Source organism: Leptonychotes weddellii, chromosome 13 (genome assembly GCF_054177405.1).
Source record: "Leptonychotes weddellii isolate Sample4059 chromosome 13, ASM5417740v2, whole genome shotgun sequence".
NCBI lineage: Eukaryota > Metazoa > Chordata > Mammalia > Carnivora > Phocidae > Leptonychotes > Leptonychotes weddellii.
Window position 1 is genome coordinate 62,915,499 of NC_138381.1, and position 17,860 is coordinate 62,933,358.

Sequence of the window (17,860 nt, forward strand, 5' to 3'; positions counted from 1 at the left end):
GGAAACTTACATTATGAAATCAACAGCTGAAATTGAGCATTCAGATTGCCTTAAATTGAAAAATCAGAATATGAAGGCAGTGTGAGCCTACCAGAAACTGCTGTGTCCTTCCAAAGTATTAATTCTGATTAACTGGAGCACATGCCAATTTCATCTTCATCCCAACGCATTTTAAGCCGGAAAAGTGTGTGTGGAGTTGCCGTGTAGCATGGAACTATGAGAGGACCACATTTTCAGAACATGAGTTTCCAGAACGCCTTTGGGTTTGTTTTTTTTCTAATTGTCTTTTACATTTGTTTATATTTGTTTGTCACAGATACAAGAAACTAGTTCTTGTGGATAACGTGGCCTGATTGCTCACCATTCTAGTCAGACACGCTGCGTTTTGTTTGGTTCTGTTGCGTGGCTCCAGTTATACATTACTCTCCCTCAGGCCCAGTCCGCATACCTCAGAGTAACCTAATACACATCGTTAAATTAAAAACACAATTTGAGTTTGGGGGTTTCATTTATGGTTAGAAACATGAAATGTAAGGAATTCAGTGAATACACAAACTAAATAAAATTTTGGAAACGTTTTTGCAACTAGCTTGTGCTTGCTCTTTTACAGATGAAATTTAAATTCTGTAGAGATGAGTCATAATTTGGGGTTCTTCAATTAGCTCAGGGTTTTCATTTAAAACTTCTGACCTTTCTGGTCTTTTGGTGACCAACAGTCTATACCTTTTCTTTTCAATTGTTCTTTTAAGTTTTTATGCTTTAATCTACATACGACTCATTTATCAGCAAAATAATTGTATTTACTTCTGGGTTTAGGAAAGAGTGAATCCTGTTTTGCTTTAGGTTAGGAAATGTTAAGTTTGAGTTGCGTTGGAATTACGTGTGAATGATCTGAATTTGGATTTTGGCTTTATTTGCCTTGGGGTTATTTTTTTGCCTGGTGGAAGAGGAAAGAGTTGGAAAACATTTGTATTGTTTAAGGCTAGAGAGGAAGTTCTGCTCGGCCCCAGTGAGCCTCCTGAGAGCCGGGCAGACAAGCTGGAGCTCCTTTGAGTTCTGTGGATCCTAGAACATTCATCTGAATGTGGAGTCCCAAATATTTGCCCCGTTGAGATTGTTCACATTTTAAAAGTTACACATTTTTTCACAGGAATATTTCTAATAATACTCTGAGGAGTATATCATATTTTACTCTTCATGTGTACCTCCTTTTTACTTTAGAAGTTTAAGATTAGGAAAAATGTAGCATGGACCGGACTAAAGTTGGATATTTAAATCTTAATTTAGCTTTTAGCTTGATTTTGTGTAGCTTTTATTTATTAAACATCAAAACGAAAAGAAGCAGGAAAACATTTAGATTGTTTATAGTCAAAGAAGAATGAAGATTTGAAATAGTACCCAGATAATTTAGGGCAAAGTAATTCTTTGTCCTAAAATACTCAACTTAGGGCAAAAACTTCTCTAGTGTATTTTTGAAGCATATTGGTTTTTTTTCCTGATTACAAAATGATATATATTTATTAGGTTTTGAAAATAAAGAATTGTACACAGAAGAAAGTAAAAATCATTATAGTCTCACCATTTAATTATTGCTATTTGTTACATTTCCTGAGTTATGTAGTTTTGTTAATAAGTGTTTATACCGTGCACAGATACCTGTTTCTGTTCATATTAGGCCTTTTTTTTTTTTTTTGAACATTATTAAGCATTCTTTGAAAAGATGGTTTTTAATGGCTGTATGTGTAGTAGCCCATTGTTTGGAAGGTTTATGAAGTACTTCATCGTTAAGTCCAGGTTTTTGCAATTATAAATAAATCCGTAGTGTTGTTGTTTCCTTACCTGATGAACTGGGATATATCTCTGAAAGTGGAATTACCAGGTTAAAGCGTATGTGGTATACATAGGAAACGAACAGCTTTAAGGCTCTGTAATGATGTGTGGTCAGATTCTACCCCAAGAAGATGGTGCCAAAAGTATCGTTTCAGCTTTTACTTAACCACATCTAGGCAATCACTCTATTTTTGGTTTCATCATTAAGTATGGATACTTTTTTTTTTTTTAAGTTTATTTAAGTGATCTCTACACCCAATGTGGGGCTCAAACTCAGGACCCCAAGATCAACAGTCACTTGCTCTTCCGACTGAGCCAACCAGGCACCCCTAAGTGTGGAGACTTTTTAAGCCATTTTTAAATTTAACCATTAGTCTTAAGGCCATACATAGCTCAAGATAAGAGGGAATTGCGTGAGTCATTTTAAGAACTGAATGAGACCTTAAATATCACATATATATTAATTGAAGAAAAAAATAACATCTTTGTTCTCAGCTTTTTGCTCTGGTTATTTGAGATTATGTTTCTGTAAGTCACCTCTGTGCCTTATGTTGTAAGGTGTCGATACTATAGAGAATTAGGCCAAGAAATAAAGGCAGCAGGCTCTTTGTTTACTTGTTTGTTTTTTAATTGGTACATATTCCCTGAATTTTTCTTTTCTTTAATAGTTACTTACAAGTTTTATGGAAAACAAAAAACCAGTGAGACTGGAATACACATTTTAAATCTGGGGAAGACAGTTCAGAGAACAGGTTCATTTTGTCCCATCACTTAAACTAAATTTTATAGATCAGTGTTAGTTTGTAAATTACCAGTATTACCTTAATTGATTTGAACAGACTGCCAGAGTCACTAGAAAGAATGAGAAATAGACTTAGGTAATTGTTGAAGTCATGTGTGTATGCTCTGCTCTTGGAGCCCAAGTGTGGTATGGGCATATTTGTATTAAATTTAGCTTACTCTTTAATTAGAACCATGCTTCATCCCGCTGTTTTTATAAAATGGTAGGAGAATTCTGAGGAGTTGGTGTTCTGTTGGAAACACCCAAGGTTTTCGTTTAGCACAAGGTGTGCAATGATTCGGAGTTTCGGAATGAAGGGATCAGCAGCCTGTAATTAATAGGACCTTGGAATGTTCCATCTGGAAGGTATCTTAGGGCTAATCGTGGTGCATCAGAGGTTCTCAGCCGTAGAGAAAATTTAGCCCAAGTGCATGGAGGGGGCGGGGGATATTGCACTAATAAGCCCATTATAGAATAAAGTGCAAAATTAAAGGAAATGGCAAGACAAGACAGGCTATCAGATGTCAAGGACATGTGCTTACCGCCTGCAGTACTGGGCCACCCCCGACCCCGGACAAACTGAGTTCACTCATCCTTGCTTTTAGTATCACGTCAGTGGAGGATGAGAAGTTGAGCCTTTCCTTTTACTGACAGAGAAGTAAGGCCCAGAGAGGTTAAGCATCCTACCTGCCTTACATAGAAAGTTACTTTGCATAATGGGAACTGCAACCCATGTCCCCTTTTTCCTAGTCTAACACTACTATTTAACAGGTGTTTAAGTACTATATTCTTCATATACCAAAATTGTGTTTCATATGAAGGTTTTCAGTGACACTCATTGGATTAGAGAGTACCTCAACACTGGCTCGTGGCTTATTGAAAAAAATGATATGTGAAAGGCCAGTCTTGTGATAATTTCAGTGAGGCTGGGCATTCAGAAGCTAGTTGTGTCCTGTGGAAGGTTGGCTCGCTGGCTACTTCCACACACAGGAGCCCAGCTGAAGTGCGTGGGGCCTGCGGGGCGGGGGGGGGGTGCGGGGTTTACAAATATGTCTCAGGCCAGGGCCACAGCAACAGAAAGGTGTCCCTTCTGGTAGAGTTCATTAGCACCAAGGATAGTGGTTTTATCGTTATTTATGCACATGTAATTACTCTTCTCTACTGGCCACTTTTGTGTCCTCTACAACACCTAGGACAGATAGGGTTGTAAATGATGCCCTCTTAATACTTGCTGAATTAAGCATGTTCATAAAGTGTATGGGATTGTATACACATCCATGCTGACTTTTAACATTAGTACTCTTTTATGGGAGGGAAAATGGAGCTCAGCTAACCAAGTTCTTTGGTTGACATAGAACTCACCTGTACAAGGACAGTTTGCTGTATATATCATGTTTTCATTTAAATGCAAATGGTGCTACCTCACTGATTTAACCCATGTACCAGCTCATTAATAGGATGAAATATGGGGCGCCTGGGTGGCTCAGTCGGTTAAGCATCTGCCTTCGGCTCAGGTCATGAACCTGGGGTCCTGGGATCGAGTCCTGCATCGGGCTCCCTGCTCAGCAGGAAGCCTGCTTCTCCCTCTGCCACTCCCCCTGCTTGTGTTCCCTCTCTTGCTGTGTCTCTCTCTGTCAAACAAATAAAATCTTTAAAAAAAAAAAAAAAAAAAGGATGAAATGTTATGACAGGAGATTTTCTGAGAAAAGTTTGATCAGTCATGCAGGACTCTATAAAACGTGGAATCATATTAATAATAATACCAAGAAAGAATTTTTTCATCTATCCTGTCTTTAGAATTCCCTTGAAACTGGAACATTATTGAGGATTTGGGGGGAAATGTGGTCTGGTGCTATGATTGCATAAATGAAGAATAATTTTGAGGTTTTAGAACATGACGTAGAAATTCATGATTTTTTAAATGTATGTACATATGGCTGAATGGAACGAATATTTGCCACAGACAGTGAACCTCCTGAAAGTGGGATGTGCGAATGGGTTGCAGCTGACAAGAAGGGACAGTGGCACACAGTGTGACCGATGCTGGCATTGTAGTGTCTTGAGTGTGGGGTGAAGCTGAGAACAGTGGTGAAGAAGGGGGAAGAACCCTTATATAGAAGACTGCATTTCTCTTTTCACTCACCAATTTAGTGTTTATAAAAAGTGCCCCCATAGTGTTGCACATGACTTTGTACCCTTTTGAGAAATTTTATTTAAAATTGTTTTGCAAACTCAAACTGGTAATTCCTACTTTATGAAAGAATAAAGGAGAGCGAGAAGTAATATGTATTAAGCCGTGAGTTCCCCCAGCTAAGCACGGAGCTCACACTGTTTTACTCAGACTTGGCAAAAGGGTCCTGAGACATAGCTTTCATCTTGTAAGTACACCAGCCCTGGGGCTTAGTGTTTACCGAATGGTCCTTTCCATGCAGACCGTGAGCTCCAGAGGCAGGACCGTGTCTGCTCTTGCTCACTGGCATGAGCCTGTCCCAGGCACTCTTCTGGCTCAGCCCAGGAGGGTTTCGTTCTCCTGCACACACAGCTTGGAAGACCCACATGAAGCTCTTGGCTCACCCCCTCCTTAACCCTTCCCTCAAAATAAAGATGCTAGTGCCTTGAACTTCCCAAAGCAGAAGCCTGACTTAGTTTCACAGAAATGGGCAGTAATACATAGATTGCAGTTCCCTGCCCAGTTTTTACAATAAAAATTTCAAAATTCGCTGAAAAAACTGGGAAGAACAATGAGCACCTCCACCTAGATTCACCAGTTGTTAGCGCTTCACCGTCCCCTCTCCTCTTCTCTTTTCTCCTTCCCTCTCCGCCTCTCTCTACACAAATGCATTATATTTACAAGATTTTTGGCTGAACCTAGGTTGACATAATCTGAAGTTCCAAATTCTAATTGCTTTTTAATGTTTTCTGAAAGTACATTATAGACATTATATTTTATTACTTCTTTAGTCTTTTAATCCAGATAGCCCCCACCTCTCTCCCTTGTTCCTTTTTTTTTTTTTTTTTAAAGATTTTATTTATTTGAGAGAGAGAGAATGAGAGACAGAGAGCATGAGAGGGAGGAGGGTCAGAGGGAGAAGCAGCAGACTCCCCGCCGAGCAGGGAGCCTGATGCGGGACCCGATCCCGGGACTCCAGGATCATGACCTGAGCCGAAGGCAGTCGCTTAACCAACTGAGCCACCCAGGTGCCCCTCCTTTTTTTTTTTTTTTTAATAGTCCCCCCCCTTTTTTGTTTTTTTTTTTTACCGTAACAACCTCAGTTAACAAACAGTGCCGTTCCCTGTGCCAGTGTTAGAAGACACAGGAGCTGACTACGCTTCCCGACGGTTCTTCGTGGAGCCTCAGCACAGCCACGGCGGGAACGTGATAATGGCGTCAGGAGCATCCTGACGCACCCGAGCTCACTGTTGGCGTGAGGTGGATCGCATTGGGTATTTAATATGAAATCTGAACAGTGTAGTTGGAGACACAACAATGCCCCTATTTTTTTTTTTTTTTAAAGATTTTTATTTATTTATTTGTCAGAGAGAGAGAGCACAAGCAGAGGGAGGGGGAGAATCAGGCTCCTTACTGAGCAAGGAGCCCGATGTGGGACTTGATCCCAGGACCCTGGGATCGTGACCTGAGCCGAAGGCAGACATTTAACGACTGAGCCACCCAGGCGTCCCAACAATGCACCTATTAAACTGCAGAGCCAGGAAGTAACTTCGTCTGTGGAAGGAGGGTTTGCAGCAGGGGAGTACCGCTGCTTTTGCTAAAATGATTTTGAATTTCCAGATACCCGAATTAAACACATGCGAGATTGTACTTTTCTTCATGTATGTCTGTGATGTCGTTACACAGCAGTCAATTTTCATCAAAACATAAATATTTAAGTCACGATTTTTCCTTTTCGATTTTCTTCATCTAGAAGGAGCTGGCAAACAACCCTGACTGTCCTCAGATGTGTGCCTATAAGCTGGTGACCATCAAATTCAAGTGGTGGGGACTGCAAAGCAAAGTAGAAAACTTCATTCAGAAGGTAAAGGGCTGTTCAAAATGCAGTGACTTAAATTTAGGTAGCTATTAATGGGGTATTTTCTGTTAGCACCGCTCTTTCTCACTTATGAGGTAAAAATTATTGCTTCTGTATAGTTTCTCTCTGTGTTTCTTTTTTTTCTCCCTAGAAACAGCAAAGACAAATGCCAGCAGGTTTTAAGGGGCTTTCTTTGGGGAAGAGCATAGGAGTTTTTTGTTCCAAGTCCTTTCCCCATGGTTTGCCCAGCTGTATAGAGAGCCCTTTCCACGTACAGCATGCGGGACCTGGTGTCCTGGCATCGGCTGGAGGGAGAGGCCAGGCCTTCCCTGCTGAGGGGCTCCTCTGTCCCAGCTCAGCTGGCCACTCACTCACCCCCTCCACACATCTCTCTCTTGACATACACTTTCTTACATCCTTTGCACTTTCTCGTGAGATGTTTTCTTTAGAGGTCCTTACTGAGAATAGTTACACTCTGAACCTAGGGTGACAGAATCTGAGGATCCGAATTCTGATTACCTCTTTTTTATGTCTTCTTTATTGAAGTGAAAGTAACATGGACAATTTGATCTAGAAAGGGGAGAGTTGGAGCTGTGTAAATAGGTACACATGTTGAAAACACATAGGGAACATGAAAAGTTTCTTCGGTGTCTACTTTTCCTGTAGTATGACTATTTCTTCTATTACCATTATTAAGAAACCCCTGGTACGCCTCTGAACCCACAACTGCTTGTATCTGTTCCACCATAACTTTTCTGCTGTTAAGCTGGAACCGCTCTGACATTTTTTTTAAAAGGGTCCTAATGTGCTGGAAACTGATTACTCTTGGGCCTGCTTACAGCTGGCCCATGGTAGGCACTCTGTAAATGTTGGCTTCCTTCCTTCCTCTTGGATCATAGTAATAGATTAACAACTAGTTCATCACACGTGTAATTGATGAAGTCCCTTCTGTTCGTGGAAAAAAATTTTAGAGTTGAAGATTGTCCAAAAGTATTAAAGTACTCACTGTTCAGTGCATTTTTCTCTCTTCTTGGGAAAGTTTAGTAAAATTTAAATAATGCAGCAATTAAAACCACTCATTATGTACATGGTTGTGTGTGTGTGTGTAGTGACAGTAATATGGGAGTATAAAAATTGATGGAGAGTGTGTAATAATTCTTGATTTAAATAAACATCTTATTCCAAAGAACCAGGATTCTTTAGTTTCAGTACACGTTATATTCAACCTCACAGTATTCCTTTGAATTGCAGAGAAGAATGACCGTGGATAGTCTATAGTAGAAGAAATCGAGTTGACCTTTGGTCACTGAGATTTAGAAAAAGGTAAAAATAGATCAGGTCTAGCAGGAGTTGATGTTGGATCAGAATGTGTGCCCCATGGTTTTTTCCGTTCCTGATAAATTGTGCTACCTTTGCGAGGAAAGATTCACATTTCACAGGGAGATTTTTCTTTTTCTTTTGTTTTATAAAATGATAATGGGATGGAACTAAGATTGCCACTAATCGACAAAGTGGTCTTTTCAAACCAGGTATATGGAGATTGCATGGGTTAATTGGGACGTAGAAAGTTAGTATGTTATTAATCTTAGATTTTTGCTGTCTTACATTACTCTTCTTTGTTTTAAAAGCAAGAAAAAAGGATATTTACAAACTTTCATCGCCAGCTTTTTTGTTGGATTGACAAGTGGATTGATCTGACAATGGAAGACATTAGGAGAATGGAGGATGAAACTCAGAAAGAACTAGAAACAGTAAGACTTCCCTGTTTGTGCAAATTCTCTCATTGCCACTCTCTAAAACTGTGTGCACGCTGAGTAAGTGTAGATTTAGGATTAAGAAGAGTGTCATTACAAGCCGTTTTTTAATATTTACCCTCATCAAAATCTGGTTTCTTAGACACTAACATCCCTCGCATGTTCTGATTTGAAACTTTTCTTGAGCATCTTCCATGAAAGCAGAATAGAGCTTTATTGATCTAGAGTTGGTTACCTCTAAGATGCCCAGTGGTTTTGTATTCTTTGTCATGCATCAGTTCTCTCTGATGGTACCTGGTTCATAGTCCTTTTAGGCATACACTTGATCAGACCAAGTTGCCTTTGGCTCATTTTGTTATCATTGTAAGTTACTGATGTTCGCACAGTAAGTCCTACTTCCCTCTTCTGTAGAAAAGATAAGCCTAGCTATACTGTCACAGATGCCAGAAATGCCTCCTTCCCTCCCACAGCTAGCACTGAATCCTTAGCTCTTCATAAGCTTTAGGCAGAAATTGAGGTGATGGCTTGGGCCGGAGGTCAGCATGCCATGTTTCACAGTTAAAGCTCCCGCCCACCACCAGTGAGCAGGGCAGCTGCATCGTGTGGGCACCCCCTTTCTGCCAGGGATGGATTCTTCCCACTTCCTCTAAGTATCTGGTTTTGCTTTTGCTCCGGACTACACTGCTTTTCAGTTGAAAGTAAGGCCCTCCTGGGGGCAAGTGAACCCAAGGAATGTCCGGGATAGGCTAGTGGTTTCCATGCAGTCATCCAGAGTCCCGCCAGCAGTCCCAGTTTTGGAAGCCCTGCAGGTGGGGAGTGTTTGACAAACGCCTGTGTGTGAGGCAGGACCCCCACTTAATCACAGGAGAATCGCGGCAAATCATTCTTTGGCACAAAAGGAAATCTATTTGTCTGGCACACAGCATCATAAAGAATCTGTGTTTAAAATTGCTTACTTTTGGTGATTACAGCAGATCTGCTTCTAATTAGCTTTATACAAACCTTCTGAGAGGACTAGGACTTACTTTCTTTATAAGGCAGTAAAATGTTTTAACCTTATCTTATACAGAAAGTAAACTTTCGGCAGTCTCCAACTTATGAATGGATTTTGTTCCAAAAGTTTTTAAGTTGATTTTTTGGCATTTGGGACATGTTTTACCATGGAGACAACATAATAAATTGGAGTTTGGTTTCTAGGCCAGACAATAGAAGCCTCTTTGACCTCCATTTCTCATACTAATAGTATGACTCTGAGTTCTGGATCTCGGGAGTAGGGTGATAGAATGGCAAACAGAGGGCTCTCCCTCACCCCCATAGCTTTAGGCTGGCCCCTAATATTTAAACCGGCAAGAGTAAGTCATGGGTACTTCCTTTTTTCCCCATGCCCCTCTCCCACTTTTGTCTCCCCTTTTTCAAGAGTCCAGTGCCCTTCTCTGAGAAGCACCCCTGCTCCTGCCCAGTTTTAGTCCCTTCTCCCCTGCCTTGCCTGATTCTGCTCCCTCTATGTGCTCCAGGCCCCAGAGATACCTGCCCCTGTCCCCAGCCCTTCTGAGCTGCTAGGCTCAGCTGAACATTAGGAAAAAAGCAGCGTGCTGACACTCATTCTCACTGAGCTCACCGCATAGCCTTGCTGTCTTCAAAAAGGATTTGCCAGTGCTGAGATAAAACAAAACATACTTAACTTTTCTTGGTTTGAGCTCTCGAGAAGGAGTTTTGGTTTTGATTTTGATTTTTTTAAGATTTTATTTGAGAGAGAGAGCGAGCGAGCATGAGCACGGAGGGAGAGGGAGAAGCAGACCCCCGCTGAGCAGGGAGCCCAACGTGGGGCTCAATCCCAGGACCCCAGGATCGTGACCTGAGCTGAAGGCAGACGCTTAACCGACCTAAGCCACCCAGGCGCCCCTGGTTTTGATTTTTATGCTGAGAGGACTGTCCATAACATGAGGAAAAGAGGTCATGGTTGGAGGGTGAGGGATGGAGCCCTCCCTGGTTGGAGCTCTGAACCCTGCCTACCCTCTGGACTTCTCGGACAGAACTTGGCTGGGACCTCTTCCCTTAGGAGAGTGCCCTTACTTCCATCCCAAGTTCTCAGTCTCAGGACACAGAGCATTCCCAGTGTAAACACAGTGAGTGCCCCGATGAGGAGGTGGGGATTTTGCCGAGGGCCTGCAGGCTCAGCTCCTTTCTTCTCCGTGCAGGTCCGTAAGGTAGACAAGTAGTTACACAGAAGCCCCGTTTATTAGAAGATATCATCGTTGTTGTGCCTACATGGCTCAGCCTGACTGATTCCCACATGATGTTGGTAGAAATCTTTTGTTGGTTCAGGGTTTGGGGGTACATGGCCGTTTCTTTATTAGAGATCTGAAAAACATTTTAGGGCAATTTCAGCATTCTGTGCTGATCATTGTAACTTAAAATCCCATTTAAGTTATTTTGCTCTGGGTCATTGGGGAGTGCTTTATTCCACATCACATTGCTGCTGCTTCAAGCCCTAACAGTTGGTTTGTTAGTATCTTCAGACTCTGGGCAGTAGCATGCCTGCAGGCCAAAGTGCCTACCCAGAAAGCACCTGCCTCATGACGAGGCTTAACACTTCCAAGTCTTCTCCACCACCCAGGGAATTTCCCCTTTTCTTGAGGTCCTATTTCCCTGACACCTGATGATAGAGTTTGATACATTGTAATTCTCTTCTTAATTTGCAAATATTTTAAGACTTGGGTATTGCTCATACGGGATTTGGCTCTGGAGAAAAGGAACAGCATCTTGAAAGCTTAGGCATGACAGGAATGCCCCTGCCTGGAATCCTAAAGAGAAATATGGGTTTAAGGCCCAGCTGCTAAAGAAGTACTGGGGGTAAACTTTCTGCCTGTTTGTTCACAGCTGGCACTTCTGGGGGTCGGGGAGAAGTGTTGAGGTTTAGAAAGGGGTTTATTACATCTGTTCCTTTTTCTGTCCATTCTTTTCTGATTTTCTCATTGAGTTTTTTTTGGAATTGTCTGTGGTCTGCTGTTACGAATGCCTGTCCTTTCTGATGCATCCTTATGTCCTTTGTTGTTTCTCGTACATTGTTCCCATGCTCACTTGTTCTTCCTTTTGTCCTCCTTCTTTTAAATAAACTTCCCATAAAGAACTCCTCTCAGGGACTCTAGTCTCAGAAGCAGTAGAGGTGGCCGCACCTTGTGTCTTCCTGTCTGGTCTAGGGACTAGGAAAATGTGAATCAGACCATCAGGGCATTTTCTCACATGGTATTAGTGAACAACAGTTCATTTACCCTTGGCTGTCTTTGATAATTTCATACCATCATTCTGCAGGCTTTTGTTTCCTGGATTCAAGAATAGATACACATTTTTTGTGTTGTTGTAAGAAAAGCCTTTTGCAGGATTTTCCTTACATAACCAACTTTACTAGAGGGACCTCAGAACTTCATTCTCAGTGTGGATGTGGTTATGAACAGGCAGCAGTCATTCACAATCTTTCCTAGATCTTTTTTCTGCCTTCGCTTACTAACCCAATTTAGAGTCTGTGATTTCAGCAGCTCATGATTTTATTTTACGTTTAGATGCGTAAGAAGGGTTCCGTCCGAGGCACGTCGGCTGCTGATGTCTAGATGAGTCCCCTGTAGGGTCAGAGACAATATCAAACTGTGTAAGTGAAGACCTGGGTAAAAAGAATGTTTAAAAACCAATACCTTGTTGGTAATGGGTAGTTAACTTGCTGAGCAGAGACTAAGTATTAAATGTGGTTTAATTTTTAGAATTTAAAGAGATACATATTTTAGAGATTGACATGGAACACTTAAGTTATTATTCTGTAAGAGTTTTATCTGTGGAACAGGTTGAATTTAGTAATCTCCAGTTAGTTCTTAGTGTTAGGGCCAGAGACCAACTGCCAGGCATACTCATTCATCACGTAGTGTTGTCCTGGAAGCCAGCTGATTCTTCGTTGATGTCCAGTTATTTGACCTATTTCTCAATAGAACCGTATGTGGTTAGTAAGGAAATACGTAAAAGCATTTTAAACCAGAGATCCTCCATCCCATACCAGAAGGGCAGCCTTAGTGATTCATTGTAGTTGAAATTTTTTCCGAACATCTCAGTGTCTTCCTTCACATTGAATCTTCAGTTACCTTTACAGTATACACTTTGGCTTTCACTATAATATAAAACATTTCTGTGGCTTTATTTCCCTAACACAAATTTATATGCTCAGATAAGAGATTTTCCTCGAGGGGAAAAAAGAGCCTCAGAATCTACCCCACATACCAAAACCAGCATGAGTACACACAAGGGGACAGTCCACTGCTGCCCGTTGTTACTGTTGAGCTACAGTATTGAGGGAAAGAACAAAACAGAACACTCTCTTCACTCACTGTGGTTCTTTGCTGCCCCCTTACTGTGCTACCTGCTCTTTAATTATCGAACAGGGGAGAAATGGAGTATTCAGTTGTGAACACAAGTAGTTGTATAAATAAGAATGAAGAAACTCTGCCCGGATTCCTCCAGAGCCCTGTCTTTAAATACAGTGTTCCTGTAAAAAAAAAAAAAAAAGATTATTGTTACTTTTGTTAAATTCTTCCAAGTTCTGTGACTTATTTCCACTTCCAATTTATTTTCTCCCTGTTGAAACAAAATGTTATGTCATAGTGAAACCAAAATCTTCAAGAGATTAAATTTTTTAAATGTAGTAGTTGGGGTACGTTTTCTGCAAAAGTTTTGCCATGTTGAGGATTTTTTTTTTTTTTTCTGGAGAATGTATGTGACACGATAACATTTTTTGTGCGTCTCTGTTTTAATATTGCCCTGTCTTTCGCTTTTTTTTTTACAGTTACGTAATCAAGGTCAAGTGAGGGGAACAAGTGCCGCCAGTGATGAGTGAAGAAGAATCTGACCAGTATCTTGCAGTGTTGACGTTTCCCAGATGTGTGCTTGTGATGATGTACTCACACGCACAGGTTCCCAACCACATGTATATATATGTGTGTGTGTGTATATATCTGTAGCTGTATATAAAACGCATGTAGAGCTACAGATCAAGATACACACACTTGTGTATATATGTACATACAAACATACTGAAAGGATTAGTACAATTTCTCCAAAGTACTGTACCTATCTTCAAGAATGCAAAAGAAAATATTTTCAATATATATACCTGGAACAGATTTTAATAATTATCAGAGTAATACCATTAATGGACAAATTGACTGCAATGTAATACTAGCTGGTATGTTTCATAAATGTCAAATTGTGGACCAATATATATAGCCTTTTATTACTTTTCTGTTCTTTTAAATCTTGCTGTTCTTTTAAATCTTAATATTTTTATTTTAGTCCCATAAGCAACAGACTCCCACAGAAAAATTTATTCAAAATCTTTTGGTATTCCAGTGAATCTGGAATGTAAACTCTGAATGTATTTATAATGATTTATTTCTGGATGGTTATTATCTTAAATTCAAATTGGACAATGTCTATTAGTAAGGAGTATAGTTACCAGCCAATTTTTACTTGTTTGCCCTGAGGGAAAAAATCCTTTAAAAAAAAAAAAATTCTGGTTTTTATTGGATTTTTGTATTTTAAATTTCAATATTTTTCTACATCAAACCTAGCAAAAATGGAGATGATGGTTTGTGATTTATAATAAACACTTACACAATTTTCAGGCTCCTGTTAGGCAAACAAAGAAATTGATGAAGAAATGAATAGCATCGTAGGCTGTAGGAAAACTTTTGGAAGTAGAGCACTTCCATGGAGTCTTGTTTCTGAAATGACTGTTTTCTGAAATTAGAGCTTGGAGACTATGCAAATGATCTAGATTCCTCACAGCTGACACGCTAGAATACAGATAGTGGTGACGGTTTTGGTTTTGGTTTTTTTGTGCTTTTCATAGTGAAATACGCCCCGCGGGGGAGGCGCCGCCTTTGAGATAGCGGAATTTCAGAGGCAGCACAGGCTGGTCTCCTTGCCTGGGAGGCCCCGCTGAGGGGCCAGTTCGCCGCCACCCATGGGGAGGTGCTCTCTAGTAGGACGCCATTGGAACCTGTCACGTGTGAGCATCGTGAACGTGCTGGTTGGCAGCCGCTGCCACCTTGTCCTCCTCCTCCTTCCTTCTTTAAGAAAGGAGCCATAGCTAGGTAAGATTTTTATCAGCTCTCTCTGTCCAAATCCGGTTTTTCTCCCGTCAGTCCTGGAAGCTTGACTAGAAAGATACTGTTGAAGCCTTCTGGTCACAAACTGTCTTCTTTAACCTCTCGTCCTTCCTGCAACACACTGGCCCCTGTAGTCCTATCACGTTTGTAATCTGATTTGCTGACAGTCCTGCCCGCCCTGCTCCTCATTTTCCCATACGCCCTGTGTCCCCACTGAGGTGGTGGCAGTGAGTCAGACGAGGGTGTTGAGGATCACTGCCGCACCGCGATGCCCTCTTCGCCTTGGCTCCGAACCCCACGTCAAATATGTCCTCTGTGTACTCAGGATCAAGACTGATGTTTACTCTCTGGGCACTGTTATAAGATAGGTGTTGTCAAAGCATAATCATTGTCTGCAAAGTGTTTGGTGCAAGGAAGATTATTGCTAATTTTGTGAAATAAAGAGTCTCGCCCTCTCCTTTTAATGGACTAAACTCTCACTGGCATCTGTAGCTTCGTTGGGAGCTTGGGCGCACATGGAAATCCATGCCCAGCGCACGGATTCTAATGTTTTCCTAACAACTGTGGAGATTTGAGGGAATGTGTGGTGAATGTAAAATATCTAGTTTACTTGGCAGTCTCTTGTGTAAATTACAGTAAAACAAAGTAAATGAAATTGAAACAAAAAATAAATTTGATCACAAAATGCCACTTTTGTGCTTGAGTGGTTGTTTCCCCAGTGCCACGTCTAGGTTCAGCACGCTGCGGACCACTTCTCTGCCACTTTCTCAAGAAGTCTCTGTTGTGCGGCCCTGCCACTGTGGGAAAAATAAAGGAAAAACACGGTTTTTAAAATTTTTTCACCGCAAACTCCTATTCATGAAATGTGTCTATACCATATTAACCTGTTACATTTGCTTTCTTAGATAATTTTCTGCTTTTAAAAGTAAGCAGAAAACTAAAGAAGGGTTATTTCTTAGCAGTCTCAGAGGTTTTTTTTTTTTTTAATTATGTTTCAAGGGGAAAAATAGGGAAAACCCATAGTATTTCTAGAAGCACTCAGTGAGGATTTTGTCATCAGCCTCTGATTGTTTGAAGATGGTGGCTTTTTGGTTTGGGACGGCATTTCACCTGTCCTGAGACCTTGTCATTTCCACTCTTCTTGTTTCGGGACACCTCACAGCTATTTTCTCATGGTCCCATCTTACATTCGGGAGCTGCTCAGCATTAGGAGAGGTGGCCAGCTGCATGGATGGGTTCATACAGAATGTTATATTTCCAGGTGATCTTTGTTTCCTGAGGTGATTTTCCTAGTGTTTATCTCAGAGTTAGCGTTTGTGTTTGCAGGGCCAGTCTGTCATTCGGGATGCTGAGCGCTAAAGCTCAGCACTCGGGTCTCGCCAAAGGCAGCAAGGTGAATAAAAGCACACAGTCCAGTGTGGGAGACACACACGCACAGACGATTACAGTTCAGTAGGATAATTGAAAGAGAGTTTAGACGTCATCCACATCGTGCAGATGCGAAAGCAAACGTTCAGGCCGAAGGCGGCTGGGCAGGGCAGCGGGGACCCAAGGAGCCTAGGGTGTTGCTCTTGGGCGGGCACTGCCAGCAGGGGGCCTGGGGTCAGGATCACCCCTTCTGGCCTCTTGCTGAGTCCTGGAGTGCCCAGCTGCGGTGTTCAGGGTCAGTGTCCCTGAGCATATGGGGTGCCCTCACTCACTGTGATCTTTCCCTTCCTGTTCCGTTGCTTTACCAGACTGCCTCCTGGTTGATCTAAAATCACAGTGGACCCAACACCTGGCTTTTATAAAGCTCACCTCTCTCCCCGTTTCCAACTTGCTAAGCTGTAGAGTTTCACAGCCCCGCCTCCTCCTCATGTCTTGTCTCTGAGGAATAGACACTTAACTGTTCATCTCCTCTCAGCTGCGTTGACAAGGTCAGTGTGTAATACCCTGTTCTTGACCATTTGGAAAGGTGAATGTTGTTCTGCCTGTTCGTAGACCCTCCAATCCGACATCCGGAGAGCCATGGAATGTTACGATGTTTTAGGACTTAGGATTTTTTTTCAAGTTGCCCTCACTGGCAGTTGTAGAGTTTGGGACTTAGAATGGTTGGGAGGGAGGGAAAGCGCTAGGAGACAGGTGGAAGATTATCCCGCTGAGCTTGGAGCATCCACTGCCCACAGGGAGTGCTTCCTAGGAATCCTGCCAGGGTCACTTGAGGTTATGTCTTCTGACTTGGAAATACTAAGCAACAGCAGGTCTCTTCAAAACCAGTTCTTCAACTAGACTGGATTGGGAAAAGTAGAAATTGCGGCTATTCCAAGGCCATGTCATCCGAGGCCACGCTAGGCATTTGAAGCAGTGCTCAGCACTTGGAGACACCTGATGCTTCGACGCCCATCCCTTTTTTCCTTCTGAAAGTGCCATGTTGCTAGCTTACTGTTTAAAAGGGATTCAGGACTAACTTGGTATGCTTCCCCAACTCCCCAAGATCGCTTGCACTCCCCTAGGGTGGTGGGGGTTGGGGAGTGGAGGACCCCTGCTTCCTGACCTCCTCATGGTTTCTCCTCCATCGAGTTAAATCACAAATTAAAATCTGTCCCTGGATGACTCTCCCCAGGCATCTGAGGGGTTCCCATCTCTTGAGTGTTTGTTCTGTCCTGCTAGGGTTACTGGTTCGAAAAAATTCAGTGCATGTAAACCAGAGGTTCTCAGCCCTGGCAGCACCCTAGAGTCACATGGGGGAGCCTTTAAAAGTATAGGCTGCCCACCAGTTGCCTTTTCTATGGCTTGGGTTCAGTGTGCCCTGTTTTCAAAGGACAGGGAAAGAGAGCCCAGAGAATTCCCACCTTCTTTCTAGGAGATCACTGAGAAGACCGCTTTGTCTCCAAGCAGTCAGACTCCTACCCGGTTGACAAAGCCCAAGTACCACTTGCTCCACGCAGCCGGCCTTAACCTGATGTAGTCTCTGCAGCAGCCCACACCCCTCATGTGGCACCTGTGGACTCCGTGCTGCCTCAGTAGATTAATCGATGCTGTCATCTTCTGAGTCTGTGTGGTTTGCATCCCAAGTTAGCTTGGGACCTCCTTGTGGGCAGGAGCCGCCGTTTCCCCCCCCCCCCCGCCCACACACAACCCCGGTCGCCTCCCCTGATGGGCACTTGGACTCTGAAACTGCTCTGTTCGCCCACAGCGCACCCCTGCCTGCCCTGTACAAGGCCCCTTTTGAGTCTTGGGGTCAGAGGGGAGGGGAGTATAGCCCCCACATCAGTAAGGTCTAATGTCTGCTGTAGGAGAATTAAAGCGTGACAATGAGCTGCAACAGGATGTAGTAAT

At 42.3% G+C, this 17,860-nt stretch overlaps 1 protein-coding gene across 2 annotated transcripts in view; it reads left to right on the forward strand.

Moving 5' to 3' along the window:
- The window catches only part of PITPNB (phosphatidylinositol transfer protein beta), a 64,649-nt gene extending 49,417 nt beyond the window's left edge, over positions 1 to 15,232 (forward strand). Inside the window, exons 9-12 of one of the 2 annotated variants that reach the window (XM_081801917.1) lie at positions 6,535 to 6,645; positions 8,268 to 8,390; positions 11,954 to 12,039; positions 13,219 to 15,232. In XM_081801917.1, coding sequence (XP_081658043.1) covers positions 6,535 to 6,645; positions 8,268 to 8,390; positions 11,954 to 12,001 — 282 coding nt within the window. In that variant the 3' untranslated portion in view covers positions 12,002 to 12,039; positions 13,219 to 15,232. The remainder of the gene's footprint in view (positions 1 to 6,534; positions 6,646 to 8,267; positions 8,391 to 11,953; positions 12,040 to 13,218) is intronic. The other variant, XM_081801916.1, reaches the window with a different exon arrangement.
- Positions 15,233 to 17,860: the final 2,628 nt, after the last annotated feature.